At 47.5% G+C, this 17711-nt stretch overlaps 1 protein-coding gene across 7 annotated transcripts in view; it reads right to left on the bottom strand.

Annotated features, from left to right (window-relative positions):
* Positions 1 to 17711, bottom strand: part of ptpn4a (protein tyrosine phosphatase non-receptor type 4a) — a 33366-nt gene that overhangs the window by 11042 nt on the left and 4613 nt on the right. For 4 of the 7 annotated variants that reach the window (XR_014125248.1, XM_027032999.3, XM_027032987.3 and 1 more), the window contains exons 2-15: positions 15017 to 15171; positions 10718 to 10825; positions 10108 to 10150; positions 9934 to 10012; positions 9424 to 9468; positions 9212 to 9264; positions 7765 to 7885; positions 7137 to 7224; positions 6037 to 6125; positions 5071 to 5134; positions 2385 to 2557; positions 2118 to 2186; positions 835 to 969; positions 236 to 406 (exon numbers count right to left, since the gene is read on the bottom strand). Coding sequence is in view for 6 of the 7 variants with exons in the window: in XM_027032987.3 (XP_026888788.2) it covers positions 236 to 406; positions 835 to 969; positions 2118 to 2186; positions 2385 to 2557; positions 5071 to 5134; positions 6037 to 6125; positions 7137 to 7224; positions 7765 to 7885; positions 9212 to 9264; positions 9424 to 9468; positions 9934 to 10012; positions 10108 to 10150; positions 10718 to 10825; positions 15017 to 15171 (1393 nt within the window). In the remaining variant the exon portion in view is untranslated. Of the gene's footprint in view, positions 1 to 235; positions 407 to 834; positions 970 to 2117; positions 2187 to 2384; positions 2558 to 5070; positions 5135 to 6036; positions 6126 to 7136; positions 7225 to 7764; positions 7886 to 9211; positions 9265 to 9423; positions 9469 to 9933; positions 10013 to 10107; positions 10151 to 10717; positions 10826 to 15016; positions 15209 to 17711 lie in introns of all 7 variants that reach the window. The other 3 variants (XM_035522897.2, XM_081720549.1, XM_081720550.1) reach the window with 3 other exon arrangements.

Here is a 17711-nt window from a genome sequence, read left to right as displayed (position 1 = left end):
TCATTTCACAGGTAAACGTATTTCAAAACCCCATGCTGTGAAACGGGACGCGGTCACGGGCACGGTAGTTGGCGACGTTGACTGGCGCATTCATCTCTGCTGGCGTTGTCGGTAATATTCGCTTCGTGCCAGAGTCTTGTTAAGTCCAAGCGAGGTTTGTGCACAAACAGAGCGGCGGTGCGGCGACCCTGAAGCAGGACCTGCGGATGGGCTCGTGCGTGGATGGGAGACTTACGGCGTGGAATCCAGGCTGATGCTGTTGGCCTGCGTCGACGAGGCCGACTTGGAGACTCGGTGGTTGGTGAATGCAGGAAGGCTGGGAGAGGCGTGGATGATGTGCTCCACAAGGTGGCCCACGGAAGACGGCCGCGTCCTGGGCCCCTCTTGCACGAACCTTGAATTCCTGCTGTGAGTAAGAAACAGAACGTGCAGGCTTCGACCTGATTCACCTTTAACTTACGAAATCAGGCAGGCCAGGCTTAGAACAAAGGGGGAAAATCTTTTGACTTTTCATCAACTACCATTTTCATTCAATATTAATCATTCTTTTATTCATTCGACTTTCAATTGCTAAGTCCTCACCTGAACAACCCCCCCCCATTTAAGCAGCCTCTTCTTGACTACAGCTGCTGCCAATCTGCTCTGCTTAAGCCAAGTTTCCGTGGCTCTCCTCAAAGGCTGCTGACTAAGCTCACCTTGCAATCTTTCTCTAAAGTGGCTTAGACCGCGGACTCCTTAACCCCACGCCACGTAACCAACTACCTTCACACCATCGATTACAGCACGTGAGCTATGGTACATGGGTGTAGGAGCACAGTGTTGAGCGCCACCCACTGGTTGGGGGTTCCGGGAGGTGAACGCGTGGGAAGGCTCTGCGTCTCCAGCCTTTCTTCGGACACGGAGTTCCTGCTCACCACCTCCCAGTCTGTCACGGCCATCATCTTCCTCTCCAGTGGTTTACTGGGAGATCTAGGTGGACACAATACACACACATTCATGATGCAGCATCTGCGTCACATGGAAGGAGAGGGTTGCCAAACCACTTTGACAACAACTCGGGCACAACTGATTTTGCCAAAAGAAGTCACATTAAACGTGTCTGTAGCTTGAACAATGTCCAAAACCCTCTTTGACAGAGGCCACTAGGGAAGGTCACAGTTGTCTCTCGTAATGGCAACAGGTTGATAGCTTTTTTTTTTTTTTTTCTTTTGATGCCGATGTTGTTTATTCAACGGAACTGCAGTATTTCCATTTCCTGCCTGAGATTTTGATGATGGCATGTTTTTGTTTTCCCAGGAAAACTCCAAACGGCATCTCACAGAGATCCATACTTTTCTTGTAGAGTTAATAAGCGTTTCATTTGAATAATATGGACATTTAAGGAGTGTGGAGCAACTTGACTTGTCACCAGTAATTCATCTCTCCAGAAGAGACGTGCCAGGAGAACGTTTCATTCCAAGACTTTAGTCCTGAATACTTTCTCAGTCAGAAAACAAAAGATGAGTTCTGAATACTTTGGATCTTAACTGCAAAAACACATTGGCTATTTAATTACCAGCAGATGAGAGTTCCATGTTATTGTACATATTTGCATAGATACATATACTTAATAGTTTGACCTATGACCCTCGAGATCAAAAAGAACAATGAAGATCCTCTACTGTCTTGCAAGAAGCTGATTACATCCTTTCATACACTTATAAATCCTTTAAATGGTGGAAACTCTTGTATCAGAAGCCTGGCAGTGGTAAATCTGGAATCTGGCATGATTCAGATGTGTTTCCATCCAATTACCTGCTAGCATCAAACATTACAATAACTCCAGCCACGCCACGGTGGGCCGTTTGGAGAGATGACACACCTAATGAACGCTAGAAAAACTACAAATCTCCTTTTTAAAACTATGCCTTTCCAGCAGGGCGTGTTGACTGCGCCGCCAACATGATTAACGGCAAATTAGCACAATTATGCCCAAGTGATTTGGCGAGCATTTAAAACTGCTGCTGGCTGGGTGGTCGCTTACTTCAGACCACTGCTGTAAGTGAACGTTTTTTTACATTTACGTGGTAGGTATGGTGCCTTTGGGCTGCAGGCGAAACGGTCAGCTCAGACATTACCTCGCAAACACCCTGTCTTTGATTCCCTTCTCCTTGCCATACTGCACAGACTGGGCTTCTGTCCTGCCACTGGGAAGAAACAAACATTCACCACAGCGTGTCAATTTGAAGATTGCTTTACACACAACCCATTACTGATCATGCAGAAACAATGGTTTCCATAGCACCTTTTTTTTTTCCTGTTTTGTCAAAACACCTTGGCATGTACAATAAAGTAGACTCGACTGGACCGTCGCATTTTTAGGTTGTGGGCAGGAAATTCCTCACCGGTAGCGGAACTTGGACCCTAGACGGAAGTAGTGCGCAAAGAAGTTCTTTTCGGGCGGCACAGGCCGGTCCAGCCGGAAGAAGGTGTGGTGCTCCACGCACGTCTTCCAGAGGTTCTTACAGGCTCTGTAGTTGACCATGTTGAAGCCCAGTAATGTCTCACGCGTCTCATTCTGGAAAAGGGGTGTGGGGGGGGTGGAGAGTAATAGGGAACCTTCAGCTTGTGGTAGGTAGAAAGAAGAAGAAGAGGAAATGTAGCGAAAAACATGGCATGAGAGAGTCAGCATCACATGCTTCTTCCAGTCATATAGTTTAGAAATGCTGCATGAGCATCACAGCATTTTTGAAGGGTAACTAAGTGAAGTCACGCCTGCAGGAGTGTGCCACAGAGCTGGCTCAACAGGGTCAGTGTTTCACTAAACCAAACGTGCTTAGTTAGGCTTTGATCATCTCCCTGAGGGCAGCGTGCTCGTGTTTCAAAGTCAAATGACATGGATTACCCAGGGCCTTAAACCGTGCTGTTATTACATTTGGTTAAATTGCTTGCAAATACTTTTGGTGATTTAAAAGAAAAAGGTTTTCACAGGAAAATATCAGATTACCTTTACATTAAAAAAATATTATTTTGAAGACAGGTTACACCAAGATTTAGAAATACACCCACCCCCCCCCCCCCAAAAAAAAAACAAAAAAACGTTAAATAGAATACAAGTGGAACATTTAGATTTATAGTGTGATTTATACCCATGATGACATGAGAGTAAGAATTGTATGCAACACTTTTTCCAGACTTGCTACTCATTTAAAAAATGTAAGAACGAACATTTTAATTGTCTGAACAAAAGGAAAAATGATCATAGCACACTGAGAAAGATGGGGAAAAATTATGCTTAAATTGAGGGTCCACTGCTTTGAGCAAAGGCAATTGATTTTTTTCAGTTTTGACTTTTTTGCTTACTTGAGGCCAAACTGAAACATAACCTGCCCTGCCCTATCCCAGCTGGATAGCTGTGGAGTGAATGTCACCAAAGTAATTGAGCCGGTTACATATTGAACATATCTGATACTGATCTAAGCCTGAAGTAAACCCAACATTAACTCACCAACGTAAGACTCCTGACTTGTATTATATACATCTCCAGTTTTAGAAAAGCCTACAGCAAAATGACTGAGGTCAAAGGTAAATCCTGAAGTAAGAGTCTCTCATACACCATTCATACACTGGTGTATACACTACCTCAGCCACCTCAGGTTTATAGACCTCCCACCCCTGCAAAAGCCTTCCTTACTACAGACTGCAAGTCCAGGCAATCAAGCTCACCGCACATGCACCATTTATAGTGATATTGTGCGCAAAAACAGCTGTTGATGTTAATCAATACCTTTGTCAAGCTTGTCCAAGCTCGTCCGAGCTCAGCAGTGCTACTATGAGAACGCTTTGGTTGTACCAGTTGACCTACCCAACTGGTGGGGAATAAACTGGACAGAATAAACAATCAACCCAGCAAGCTGGCACTCCAGGCTCCATGCCCGCTTTTGACCCAACAGCCCTGTTACGCTGTCAACATGTGCCCGCTTTTCCCTCCGCTCTGGCAAGACCCATCAACTCTAAAGCAGCAGGCTCCAGGACTCCATCAGATGCTGCGGCAGGGGACAAAAATGCATTTCTCTGCACTAGGTTTCCAGGTTTTTGAGTTCTGTTGGTAAGATGGTTATAAGCACACCCACAACCTTGGACACTCGAACACTTCAAACAAGTGGGATGTTGTACACTACTGAGTCCTGCTCTTAGAACAACTACCACTGAAAAGGGCTGCATGGTGCATTATTCACACTGCTCAGGAGCCTTCATGACCCAGGAAGTGTGTGTGTGTGTGTGTGTGTGTGTGTGTGTGTGTGTGTGTGTGTGTGTCACTGAGGAGCCTCCACCACAGTTCTGGTTTCAGATCATGCCCCACTCCCTCATGTGCAAAGTGCAGTATCTACTCTTCATAATTAATACGATGTGAAGAGCCCCCTGCTCCCTCTCTCCATCCTACACTCACCATCTCTCTCCCCCTATCCCTCGCTCACTCTCCCTCCCTCTCCCCAAGCACCCTCCCCCCCGTCTGTCGCTCTCCACGATACTACGGATGGCAGGAAGTCAGTGATGTGCTGTGCATTTCAAACAGAGCTTAACGCTCCACGGTTTGACCGCGGTGGTTCGCGCTAACCGCTTCACTGGAAGAGCTGACAGCTGCAGGCGGGTGTGACAACCGGCAGGCTTTTACTGGGCGTGAGGGGTTAAAGGAAGAACGCTGATACCAGTTTCGCCATAATGGCTACGGAGATGACACTGGTTTTATCTTCTCTGTGTTAGCTGTAGGCAGTTGCTAACTTGATTTTATTTCACTTCTGGCATGGGGGGGGGGGGTCCGAAAAGTCTGGATGTTCACTAAAAACATAACGAAAAATTTTCAAAAGTGCTCATGAGGACAGGCAAATCAGTACTTGTGACGCTAGCCAAGGTAAGTTTGGCGCTTGGTGCCCTGCGGGTAAAGTGCAGGGTTTGACTGGCACATTTCAGACTGCACATCTTTTAAACCATGCGGTAGGAAATCTTATGTGCACACTCGTGCCCGAGGTCCCTTTTGGTCTGAGAGTACATCTCGAGCCGGGTGGACAGAACCCAGAGAGACGCACTTACCACTTCTCTTCTCAGCTGGATGAAAAACTGTTTGCATTTAAATGAGATTTTCACAATCTTCAGCCTGCCAGAATGGAAAAAAAAAGAAAAAGAAAAAAGGAAACATGAAGTACGTTTCAGGCTGGAATACTTGAGATGTGCTCTGTGACAGCAATGAGCAACAATATATTGCACATTATAAGCACGCGCGCGCACACACACACACACACACACACCATGACTCATGCCTGTTGAGCTGGCAGCACAATAAAGACACACAAGGGCAAGAGAAAAGTCTTCATGCCCCACAAAGCCACACGAAGCCTTCTCTGGACCGGCAGGCCCAGGGACAAAATAATCGATACCTACAAGCACATGCCATGGGAAGACATGGAACGGGTCCCTGTCCTGGGCTAAATTTAGCCTGGCAGGACAAGCAACTGTGCATCTATTTCAAAAAGAAGATTCTCAGGGCAGCCATTCAGCGTGTGTGTGTGCACGTGTGTGTGTGCGCGTGCAAGCGTTTGTGTGTCTGGGGTGGCTGAGTGAGGAATTAACCGTCATCTGGCAGGCATCTGGGTGTCACTATCCCAGCCCTTGCAATTTCGAGTGAGCTCCACAGCTCAGCACACCCGTGGGAGCTCAGGAATTTCTAAGCATGGTAAAGCCCCCGAGCTAAAGACAAAATAAGAGCGCGTGCTGTAAATATGCACAGCCCTTGCCGCTCTGTTGCGGGAGGAAGGGGCTCGTGGGTGGGCTCTCGGGCTGCTGCGTGGGGCTCTCTCTTTATACAAGACTTCCTTCAGCCATCAATATGCTCATTCAATGCACATCAACAAACTTTGAGACACATATACAAGCTTTGAAACACAGGTACATTCACACATGTGTGCACGTGCGCACACACACACACTTAACATTTTAATACATGATACAAAACTCTAATAAAGTGTCGACCAAACAAGAAGGTTCCATTCCTTCACTTACCACGGAAAGTAGTTAATTCGTACCCTGTTCTTGTAAATTCCTATCCCAGCGGACATTACCCCGATTAAAATTTCAGTGTTGCTTTGATCCTGGAAGAACATGGAAAAGCAAACAGACAGGAAAGAAACTACATATCATCGATGTCCAAACACTCAAACATCAGGCAAGAAGACTGTGCTAAAGTGGAAAAATACACACCACCACATTGGATTTGCAGGAAAGATCTGATCTAATGTGGAAGAAAGTATAATCTGTCATCAAGGTTACATTCTTCCACGGAAGGGTGTGTAAATGTCACTGGGGCCCAGCTGAAAACAGACTGGAGACGTCACTCTAATAACGGAAGCGCGGGAACACTGGGGCTCCTCTTTTTTTGTTCAGTGGCATAGAACACAGAGCAGCCCACTTAATCCTGTCTCTCCGACACACTTCCCCAGAAACGCATCATTACGCATTCTCCCTTTCCCCTGCTCCAGCGAAACGAAGGGGCTTCCGGCCAGACCTCTGTATCATGTTCTCCATCTCTCTCTCTTACGAACCCTCTGTCGTCTCCCTGGAGCCCAATGTGCCAGGAGTCTGCAGAACGTTACAGAATGTGACTGATAGTCACAGTAGGGGAAAAAAATAAGGAAAAAACAAAGCCATTCTCCAGCACAGAGGGCCTTGACGAAGCCCTTTAGATGTGATAGTTCCCAAAAGAGGCTAATGTCTCTGCACGCAAGCGGCACTCTGAACGCTGGTGCTAAAAACTCTGCCTATCGAACACCTCCAGCCCAGCTAATGCGGAGTGGAGACAGCCAGTGATCTCGACAGATCTGAAAAGCTTTCAGCATATTCTTTAAACACCTTCTGTTTTCTCCACACCATTTGTGTGGTGCGTTCATAAAGACGCGAGCACATTTCCTGCCCCTCAGAAAACAGCATGCATGCCAAGACCTCCAAACCTCAACTTAAACGCCACCTGTTTAATCTCCAGTTCTGCTGGAAATGCTCAGGTGTGTTGGGAGCTGGGTCACAGCAAAACCATGCATCGTCCGGGCATCTGGACTGGACTGACTGGTCTCTGTTGTCCAGCAGGGGGCGACGGCGCATATGCTTACCCTTGCATAGTGCAGCTCGACTCCGTAGAGGTCCAGGGCGCGCGCTCTGTTCAGGTAGTTAAACTCGGACTCGGCCGGACTCAGGCCGCTGCGGAAGGAGTCGGAGAGGAGGGTCATGAGAAGAAGCTCCACGGGGGGAGCGGGGGCGCTGGCATGGGCACCACTGGCCCGGCCAACTTGTGACCTACAAGCGTGAGACCAGGGCGCGGAGAACAACGAGACAACTGTTCTTGCCAGGCTGCCGCAGCACAGGCAGACAGCGCTCGCCAGACGAACCCGCCCCCACCTCCCACTTCCTCAAACACACCAAGCAAAAGCTGGAGTTCTGCATTAAGACTCTCACAGTGTTTAATTCTGTCCAGCTGGACTTGTAAACACTATAAGCGTTAACCCCACCCTGAGCTTCTTGCTGTTTTTACACACTTCAGATAAATCATATTAGGACAGATTAGGGCAAATTAACAACTGCATGTGATATTCCGTAAACAGTGTTAATAAGGAGTGATTCCGACACCCTATATATAATGTGTAAATATAAGACCATGGGCTGATATAATGTAATTGGTTAATATAATGCACCATACAGCCGGCAGCACGATATCGTGTGTCACAATCCCCTGGGACTCACCTGTGTTGCTGGTGATATTTGGCTACTTCCTTCTCAAAGCCCTGCGGTTGGTTGGGGATGAACTGGTATTCCGACAGGTAGCCGGGCGCGTTCTCCGCCTCCCTGTAGTCCCCCAGCTCGGCTGGAGGGCGAGACACGCCTCGCAGTCAATGCATACGGAGGGTACCGGCCGCATCACCCGACTGTGACCGCGTGTGTTCTGCTAACGACCACCGAAACCAGACAGCCTCGAAAGGACGCGTTAACAATGCCTTGGACTTAGCGGTTGGTGCAACTCTGAAGCGCAAAGCCAGGAAGATTGATTCTTGTCAAATTTCCGACACGAGGGAAGTGCGTTGCTACTGGTTTTCGGTCCTTGGGTTTCACCAGCCTACGACGCAGCCTAGCAAGCTTGTCAAACGCAAACAAGTGAGCACGGCTGTGGGTTCTGATGCCAAAGCGGTCATCCTTTACGGCCTGCCGCCAGCCTGCTAGGAGCTGCCCCAGCAGAAGCCACGCCACGGTCCTGTGCGCGCACGCACAAGCTGAGTGGGCTCCGGCTGGTTAATGCCGCGTTTTGGGAGGCTTGCTCAGCGCACGTACCTCACACTCTTACAAGCTGGAGCTTGTGCGCCTTGGAGGCTGTGCGGCGCTGGAATGTTCCGTGCTGGCCAGGCGTGAGGCTTTACACAGGGGAGGCTTAAATAGGGGAGAGGCCGCCTTCTCTCTGATCGACACTTCACACACGCATTGTAAACCCCGGCCTAACGGGCAACGCACTGTAACGGCTTCACTTACCATAATTACCAGTATTAATCATGGTAATCATTAATCACAGTCCCTGAAGGACTGTGTGGAGTAGAACCACAGACCAGGCAGTACAGCATCACTCACATGCAATACAGCACATCACCCCAGTTTTCTGCTGTGCCCGACGGGGGAAGTCACGCGCTGCACTACATATCTGGATGCGGGAGAGTTCTAATTCAGACGAAGTCAAGAAGTCAAAGATGCACATCAATCCTCGAGTTTGAGAGCGTTTCTAATTATAGTCCCGCTGCTAGGCTAAAGGGTTACTGATGATCTGTGGAAGAGAAGGTTAAGGGAGAGTTCAAGGGACACTGAGCGGCACAAGTGCTTATGTGAACAATTTCCCAGCATATTTCAAAAACCGATGATTCAGAAAACAGAAGACGAACACGCAGTAAATCATCAAACAAAATATACCCTTATAAATCGCTCCAGATATGCTAAATGGCCTACTGAGGCCTTCAAACAGCATCACTGCTTCAGCAGCAGAGACAGCGGGGAGGACTGTATGCCTTCATGCCTCATTGCACTTCCTCATAACACAGAACAGCACTATCAAAACCTCTTAACTGACTTAACTTGGTCATTGTTCTGGCTCATGTACAAGTCTGGTGCCAGAGTACATTGTCCTGGAGCTGTTATACAAGTTCATACTTACATTGGACAGCATAGGAGGCCAACAGGGCGGCAGTATTGTGCGGGCAGGGCAGCCTAAAAGACACCATAAGAACTGGGTTAACACACACAACGACCATGCAAGGGCGGCAGCTTCAGGGTGCTGGATAATTAGAACACAGTGGCGATCTGTAAGTCGTGTTCGGGCTAAACCGATAATGAGCAGGCTCGGGACACTCAATGACCCCAACTCACCTCCCACTGAGAATGTCCTGCTTGATCTGCAAAAAATACTGGTACCTTTGGAGACAGGGAGAGAGGCAGACGAGGACATGGGCAGAGAAGGAGAGGGAGGGTAGAAGAGAAACAATCATTGAGACAACCTGTGGTCACAGAGAAAATAAACAACTAAATAAATGAACACTTGTTTCCCAATGCAGGGATACATGATCACTTTTAAAGGCTCAAATGGTTCAGATGATGGCTGTCTGTGTAGAGGGGCCCACTGAGCGGTGCGCTTAGAGGGGCCCACTGAGCGGTGCGCTTAGAGGGGCCCACTGAGCGGTGCGCTTAGAGGGGCCCACTGAGCGGTGCGCTTAGAGGGGCCCACTGAGCGGTGCGCTTAGAGGGGCCCACTGCAGCAGTAAGTGTTGTGGGGCCCACTGGGCGGAGTGTGTAGAGGGTCCACTGTGCTGCTGTGGTGCATGTCTGACAGGTAATCGGTTACTCAGTCACAATAAGGACTGCTTGCTCGCTCAGACTCACCGTGTGTACTCTTCCTGAAGTTTGCTAGGGTCGCTCACGAAGAACTTCACCCGGAAGTTCAAATGATGAGGAGAGCCCCCTGTAGCAGAATAGCGCATGAGCATGCCAGTGAACACGGGGAGCCAATGGCTCGCGTTAACTGTGTGGTTAAGAGACATCATTCAGTTTACTCACTTTTTAACTGCTTCCTGATGGGTTTGTTGGGATCCAGCCACCTCTGTGAAATATTGATGACACGCGAAAGGGACGGGGAAAAAATAAAAAGACCTCAGCAACAAGGCAACACAATTGTACTCAATAATTCACTACGCTGGCTCTCTCTGATATACAGAGGTGGGGGTGTTCTGATGTGCAGTTACAGCACAAAAAGCCAGACTATTTTTTCGACAAGGTAGCCATTTAACTTCGATTTGGCCCCAGCTGCAGAACAACGCTATCGACCCACTGATGGTGCATTAGCTGACACCCTAAGGCCTTCCTTCAGTATTCTGCTCATTATGCAAAAGAAAAAAAAAATATGGTCAAACATTTCAGGAAAGAGGGGGGGTGGGGAAAACTAGGATCCCAGATGTGTAGAAGTGGCGATTCCATGTGCCGTCGGTGCCGTGGCCTCAAACTGAATGGTGTGAAGCCACGTTTTGCCCTACATTGCTAAATCTAGGCCTGGTCCAGCAGCCATGTGAGCGCCCCCTCCGAGGATAATCTACAACCGCTTCAAAAGAGCCAATCGTGGGAGGGAGCTGCGTCAGCCCTGCCCGGCTCCGGGTGTGACCTCTGAACTCACCGGACTGTCAGAGGACTCGTCAGCCAGGTGCAGCCCAAAATAGTCTCTCTCAGTCAGCTCCAGGTGCTTGAAGACTGTGTCCAGAAGCACCTGTCCATGATCGTGTTTCTGCAGGACGAGGACGCACGCACGTGCACACATGCGCGCACACACACACACACACACACACACACACACACACACACACACACACACACACACTCTTACACACTTTTGTCTCAAGCTTGCCACAGTAAGTATGTTTTGAGCCACTTGCTTGAGAGTTAAAGACAACAAGGAGACCTGACAAGCCAAAAGACTCGAGTAACAGAACACTGCACTCTAGAGGGCTCTACATCTGGGTGGCTCTAGATCTTGGTGGCTCTAGGTGATCCTTCTTCTCCGTATTGACATTTACAACGTTACAAAGCTGCATACAGCCCATTCTGATTTTGTATCTAGGCTACCGCATGCACCATCTCTGGCAGAGACGGCTTCTCAAGAAAAAGAAGAACTCGGGAGACACTGGCAGTGCAGACAACTGGACTCGTCCTGTTTGCTGTTCAATTAAATACTTTACAATTTCTGTTCACTGCCCTCTTATTTCTCTGTCAGACAGAAACAGTCTAACAACATTCCAGCTATGTCTTACAGACTGAACAATCATGTGTGTGTGTGTGCGCGCATCTCTACATGTAATGTAACACTGACCTATCTATTCTCATGAGTATATATTTGATGAAGCCTATAAATCACTGCAAATGCTGTAAATGTAAATGCAAATCAAACGAAAATCATGCACAATATCAAATTACCAACCACTGAAGTGTAATCAAAGTTTATCAAGCCTTTCACACCATGAGCTCTGACTTATAGGTCATGTTACCAATCAGTTAAAGCAAGAAGCAATCAAAGTTACAAAGACTTCCTTTATCATGGTACAGTCCTGAGAACTGTTTTTCTGCTGACTCTAACCAAGTTAACACCAAATTCTTGGAGGATGTTTCCACCATCCAAGGCGGAAGGCGTTTATTGCGCATTAGTCACTTCTCAGTGTTTTAGGTGCAGGAAATGGAACAGATCCTGTCCTTTCTGCTTCCTCCCATGCCCATGGCTCTTTGAGCTGTTCGCCAAAATGAGACAGATTATAACACCACTGCAGCCTATTCTATAAGGGCAAGCTTACTGTGTGTGTGTGTCTGTGTCTCTGCTAAAGCCCTGCCTGAGGTGGCAGTACGAACTGGAAGCAGGAATATGCAGCGGATCTTCTAGAGTGTGTGTGAGACACACTAAAAGCAAAGGGGCCACTGTACTGCTTTAGTGAGCTGCTGGTCTGCTGCCACACTCACACACGCTCAGCAGAATTAGTCGCTGTGGCCAAGGCAACACCCAATAGGTCTCTCTCTCTCTCTCTCTCTCTCTCTCTCTCTATTTCCATTGACATGTGTATTACAGTAGCTAAATACTGCTTTGTCCACCAACCCTTACTCTATCCTCAGTAAGCAAAAGGAAACTTTTGGGCTCTTCTTGTTCTTTCTAAAGGCTTGTACACTAAAAGTTAACATTTTGCTATTTTCCTGTCACTCTGGGAACTTTTGGTCCTCACAAAAGCTCCATTTTCCACATGGCTGTGGATGTGGCCAGGGACGCTGGGCTTTCAGGAGAACCTGGAACGGCCTTAAATACAGACAAGGAAGGAAACGTATGTTAAAGCTGTGAAGCCCCGCAGATGTGGAGAAGCTGATCTGGCATTAGGCTCCTACTCAAACATCCAGATCTAAATGACCACAACTATGCGGAAGACAAAGGATAAATGATGAAATATGTTTGTGTGTGTTTTTAAAATTCTGCAAATAAAGGGAAATGGCACTCAGGAACTGGATTCAAGCAGAGTCCCACAGCGTCCCAGCAGGAGCGTCGAGTAGAACAGGGAATGGTATCGGATCCTAAACAGCAGTAAAATGCCTCCCATGGCCTCCCGATGGATAAATGCACCCCCGTGTAAAACAGAAAGCAAGCTCCCCGGATCCCAGCTGCAACGTCTGGACCGGGCTGAGAGGAGGTGTGGGTGGGGGTAATAAAAGGATCAGACAGCACTTGTAATGCTGACAGAGAGAGATAGATGGGGGTCGAGTATCGGGAGAGGACGGGAACGGAGAGGGCCCGCGCGGCGGAATGACAGACATGCGAGCTGGCAGGAAACAGCTTGTCCTAGAATCATCTCACAACAGCAGAAGCTGCTAACGGTTCCAACAATGGAGACTCCCTGCTGAGGGAGAGCTGTGGTAAACTAGTGACGCAACAAAGCGATACTTGGCAGTACTTCGAACATCGCTGGGCTATAACTCCTCTCAGCAATAGGCTGCATGGCTTATATGATCGTTAACAACCTTTTTTTTTTTAATTTACAGTAAACTTTAAAAATCAAGTTCACAATAACTGTAAACATTGAATACAACTCAGCTTAACTGAAAAGGCTTTCAACAATCACGTGATGAAAACATTTTTCTTAGCAAAATGCACTAAAAGAAATAAAGTCCAATCTGCCTCAAACTAACATCTGATGTAGTTTCGCCAAACGGTTCCCACCTTGACTACTGTCTTCCTTGTGTCAATCATCCCAGATGAGGTACTCTGTACCAGGAGTACACAGGGGTATATGGATGTTTACAGATGGCATGTAAAACATTTACCCAAATCATCAACAACTAGAACACTAGCTGTTTCTTAAACACTTCTGGGTATTTCTGCTACAGATACCAAGTTCACTTTACCAAGGTTAGACACGATGCGCGACAACTTCCCCTTATCCTCCATATTGTAATGAAACATCTGTTTATACAAGTGGCGTAGGGTTCCATTACTTTGGAAACTTTCTAGGACATGACAACAGCAACAACAGTGTTTTACTGTGACATAATGCTCTCATAAATGGCAGTAGAGTTTGAGCTTGAGTCTGCTACATGATTTGAAGGTTTTCTGCTCTTGAAATATCACCTTTACTAAGGTTACCCTTAATTTAGCGCACGGCTGCTTTACTGCACAGCACACATCTTTCGGGTGAATTAGGACTAGTTTCCCATCACCCACAGAGACGTGCAAGCTGTGTGTCTACTTACAAATGCACTTGAAGACAGTGTCCCCTATGCTAGGTGCAGAGTTACAAAATGTCGTCACCCAATTCTAATATTTACAGGTATGCTCGGGTTTCTTTGGCTTCTTTTCGTCACTGCAGACGTAACTCAAACCACCACTGACAAGCAGGTGTGAAATATTTATAGAGGCCTACCCAATCACAATAACGACGTGCGCCATGGTGACCTACACTGCGCCAACGACGGCCTTCCTGTTTGTGTGTGTTCACCGCCCCCATGGACATTCTCCTCCTCATCCTCGTGCTTCTGTATGCGGACACGCATCAACCTCGGGGTGGGAAGGAACCAGTAGAGCAGCGGACAGGGACGGCAGCACATCCCAGTAAACTTCCCAAAGGACACCAACGTTCTGAGCTGTTATTACCATTATTAACAAAGTCGTCTTAACACTTTGTGATTACTGTTATTTTTAAGCAAGGTAAAGCCTTCTTGCGCGAGTGTTTTTCTGTGGTCAGGACTCCTGCACTGGGTCCAGTTAAAGCGCCGGGCAAAGGCAGTGATATCGCGATCAGCGTGACCCCATGACCTCACTGTGGTGTAGTTGCCCAGATGAGGTGCAAGGGCAGCATCGTGGGCACGCACGGGCGTGCATGTGCACCAGTGACGCAACGCCACAGGTACACGCTTGTACTTGACTTGGAGGAACGCCGAGGGAGACTCCGCCTTCTGGAGGAATGTCAGGCACGTAACCAAACTGTGTGCAGAATGTAGCCACCACCATCCAGGGGGCTGCGTGCACATGGGTGCGTTATACACAATATCCTGGGTGGGAAATCTCAAACTTCACTTTAGCCAGTGTTAGCACCCAGTATTGTTGCATCTTTAAAGAATCAGGTGCACAAATGCAAATCTATTCTTGTTGACATAGCTGTATTTGGAAAATAAAAATAAAAAATTATTTAAAGACCACAAAAGCTTAACACTTATTAACCTGTTATTGAAGTAATTACTGCTCATCTTTGTGTCAGATTACTAAAAACCCAGCCTTTACTTTCTTCAAGGCAGAGCACTGCTTACCATCAGAGCCAATCTTTTTGGCTCAGGTTTTTGTCTGCCCTTGTTGTTCTGTGTACTAGAGACACCATTAAAGCATGTGCTCGTGTGGATTACCCCATTAAGGTTGAACGGAAACAGGCATAAGCTAAAAGCATGTGGGTGTACTTACGTTAACGTTGAAGGGCTGGATGGTGTTGTCCAAGAGAACGATGTTGCAGACCACCTCCGTGTGCTGCCTGTCGCGCGCCAGCTCCGATGCCCGGACATTGTAGGATCTGCTAGCAGGCAACCGGAAGCGGGCGCTCATTACGGTCCAGCCGGAGTCTGTAGCACAAGGATGAGGCCACTTCATGAAGACACACTGCAAGACATCACCATACTCAGCCATATCACCATAATCCTATCACCATACCCGGCCATATCACCATAATCCTATCACCATACTCGGCCATATCACCATCACCATACTCAGACGTATAATCTTTCGACAGCATGCAGACCAGATCAAGCTGAAAACACACGTGCACAGGTACATAAGCTCTTGCACTTTCTCATGAACAACAAGACCAAGCAAGCCAAGGAGATGCACAATGATACAGTAAGCAAGACAGGACAGTTTTTCCAAGGGCTCTCCTGAGTGTAAACATGTGCACCAGTCTACCACACTAGAACTCTTCTAGCAGCCATGGAGGCTCAGATGATGGGAATCGGGATAGTGTTAAAACTAGTTAAGGCCTGTAGGCCCAGAAGGCTTTGTACAAAACTAAGGTGGTAAAAAAAAGAACACGCAGCATGAAGAAATCTGTTCCCCAAACAAACAAGCCCTTTGGCAAACAAGGAGCCCTGTAGTTTGTTGGTAACAGCATGTGAACCGTGACATACCTATGGAAGCTGAAATTAACCACTCAACTGCAGAATCAGTGGCCGTAGAATCAAGGGCCAAGGATTTGAATGCAATCTTGCTGTCAACCTTGAGTCCTGCAAGATCCGTCACACACCAAATCGGGTTTGCAGGCCAGTGAGATTGTGTGAGCAGCAGTTATGACTGGCATGGTAAGCTGATGCTAATCAGGCTGTCTCCAAGCCTCGGAGAACCCCCTCCACAAACACCCCCTCAGCTTCATCCTCACACCCTTATCCTCATCAAGGTCGATTTAAAACGACTTTGACCTGGAGAGGCACGTCATGGAGTTCTCAGCCTTGCGCTTTGCCAGACATCCCTACTAGGGAATTGCTGGTCTACAAGTACATACTAAAAAGGTGTCTGTACGTGTCTGTGCATGTCCATATATGAAACTTTGTCCACAATGCCAAGTTGCCCGTTGCCCTACCATTCAATCGGACCAGCACATTCTAGAATGTAACAGAATGGGCCCCTCTCTCTTCTCACCTACTCGGTGAGCTTTACACTTGTCTAAATCTCACTCATTTGCTAGTGAATCACTTATGACTGCATGCATAATCCAGTCATTTTACTTATAATCCATTTTTCCCACCCCATTTGGCTGAATGTCAAATGGTCATTATTCCAATTACACTATGGATTTTCCTAAACGAGACTTGAAGCGTTCTTGAGAATGCTTCCAACAGACCTAACTCAGGTCATCAGCTAGTCATCAGCTAACAACCCTCATTAAAAACAGGCATTTCGGAGCAGGCAAGAGATGGGCAATCACTTGGGCACGGAATGGTTAAAAAACCCCACAAGATTTATCTGATTATTCCGTCGATCACTAAATTCTAGATGCACTGTGCACACACAGATTCAAAAGACCACTTGTTCGGCCCTGCGGATACGTGCGGCTGTGTGCTCGCAGCGGTAACACTACTAAGCTTGATAGTCATACCAGCACACCTCCACTCCCGTGTCAAGCCTTAATGCAGCGCCGATTTCCCACCGCACAAATGCTATCCAGTCAGCAGTGGTCCTCTGGTCAGAAACTGACAAGTGGCGGACTGGGTAGGTCCGCTGACAAACTGTCCAAGAACCTAAAAACTGAGTTCAACATCAATAGTAATTTTGCCAAATGAGTAAATGCTAGAAACCTAGAAAGGGTATGGCAGTTATTGTCTGAGGGGAGGCCGGTGGATCATGGGAACTGAAAATCATAGGATATCCTGTGGCCCAAACACACACTTGCTGCTTTTTTGCACCAACTTTGACTTCTGTAGGACAAACACACTTTCCTGCAGTGCAGCCAGCCAATGCCAGCCGGTGGCAAACTCACAGAAAACATGATGTGCAGCGGATTTCCAGTCAACCAGGCGTTTCTCCTGACTCAGGTGTGCACACGCATGCATGAACACACACAACACATACACACACACACACACACACACACACACACACACACACACACACACACATCCACCAAGTCCACAGGCGCTTGTAACCAGATCTGAACAGCACGCACACCTCTGTAGCCAATCTCTGACAGAGCCTGATATTTTTGCACCCTCTGGCTACATATGGCACAGCACCCACGCGTAACTACTGAAGGAAGTTATAAAGGGGGTGAAAAATAGACACACACACCCCCAAACAGATTGGATATAGAGGAGCTGAAGAAAACCTTGCTGACGGTGGGGAATTTGTACAAATAAGCATTTTCAAGTACACTAATGTTTGTAGTATTACCAAAAGGCAAGTTTTAAACAACCATTAACAAAAAATAAAAATCCTTTCACATCATCCATCAGCATCCTCACTAGCCGTTTCAGTGCGCCAGTGTTCAGAAGGTGCACCGTCAGCACGGGCTCTCGGCCGAGTCCAGCCCGGTGGTGCCTGCTCTCAAAGAGTAATCATCAGAGATTACCCTAATCTCTTAACAAGCTTCCCTGTTTCATCTGCAGAGTAACAGTAA

Source organism: Electrophorus electricus, chromosome 9 (assembly GCF_041902795.1).
Source record: "Electrophorus electricus isolate QZ-2024a chromosome 9, ASM4190279v1, whole genome shotgun sequence".
Lineage (NCBI taxonomy): Eukaryota > Metazoa > Chordata > Actinopteri > Gymnotiformes > Gymnotidae > Electrophorus > Electrophorus electricus.
This window is presented reverse-complemented; position numbering and strand designations above follow the sequence as displayed.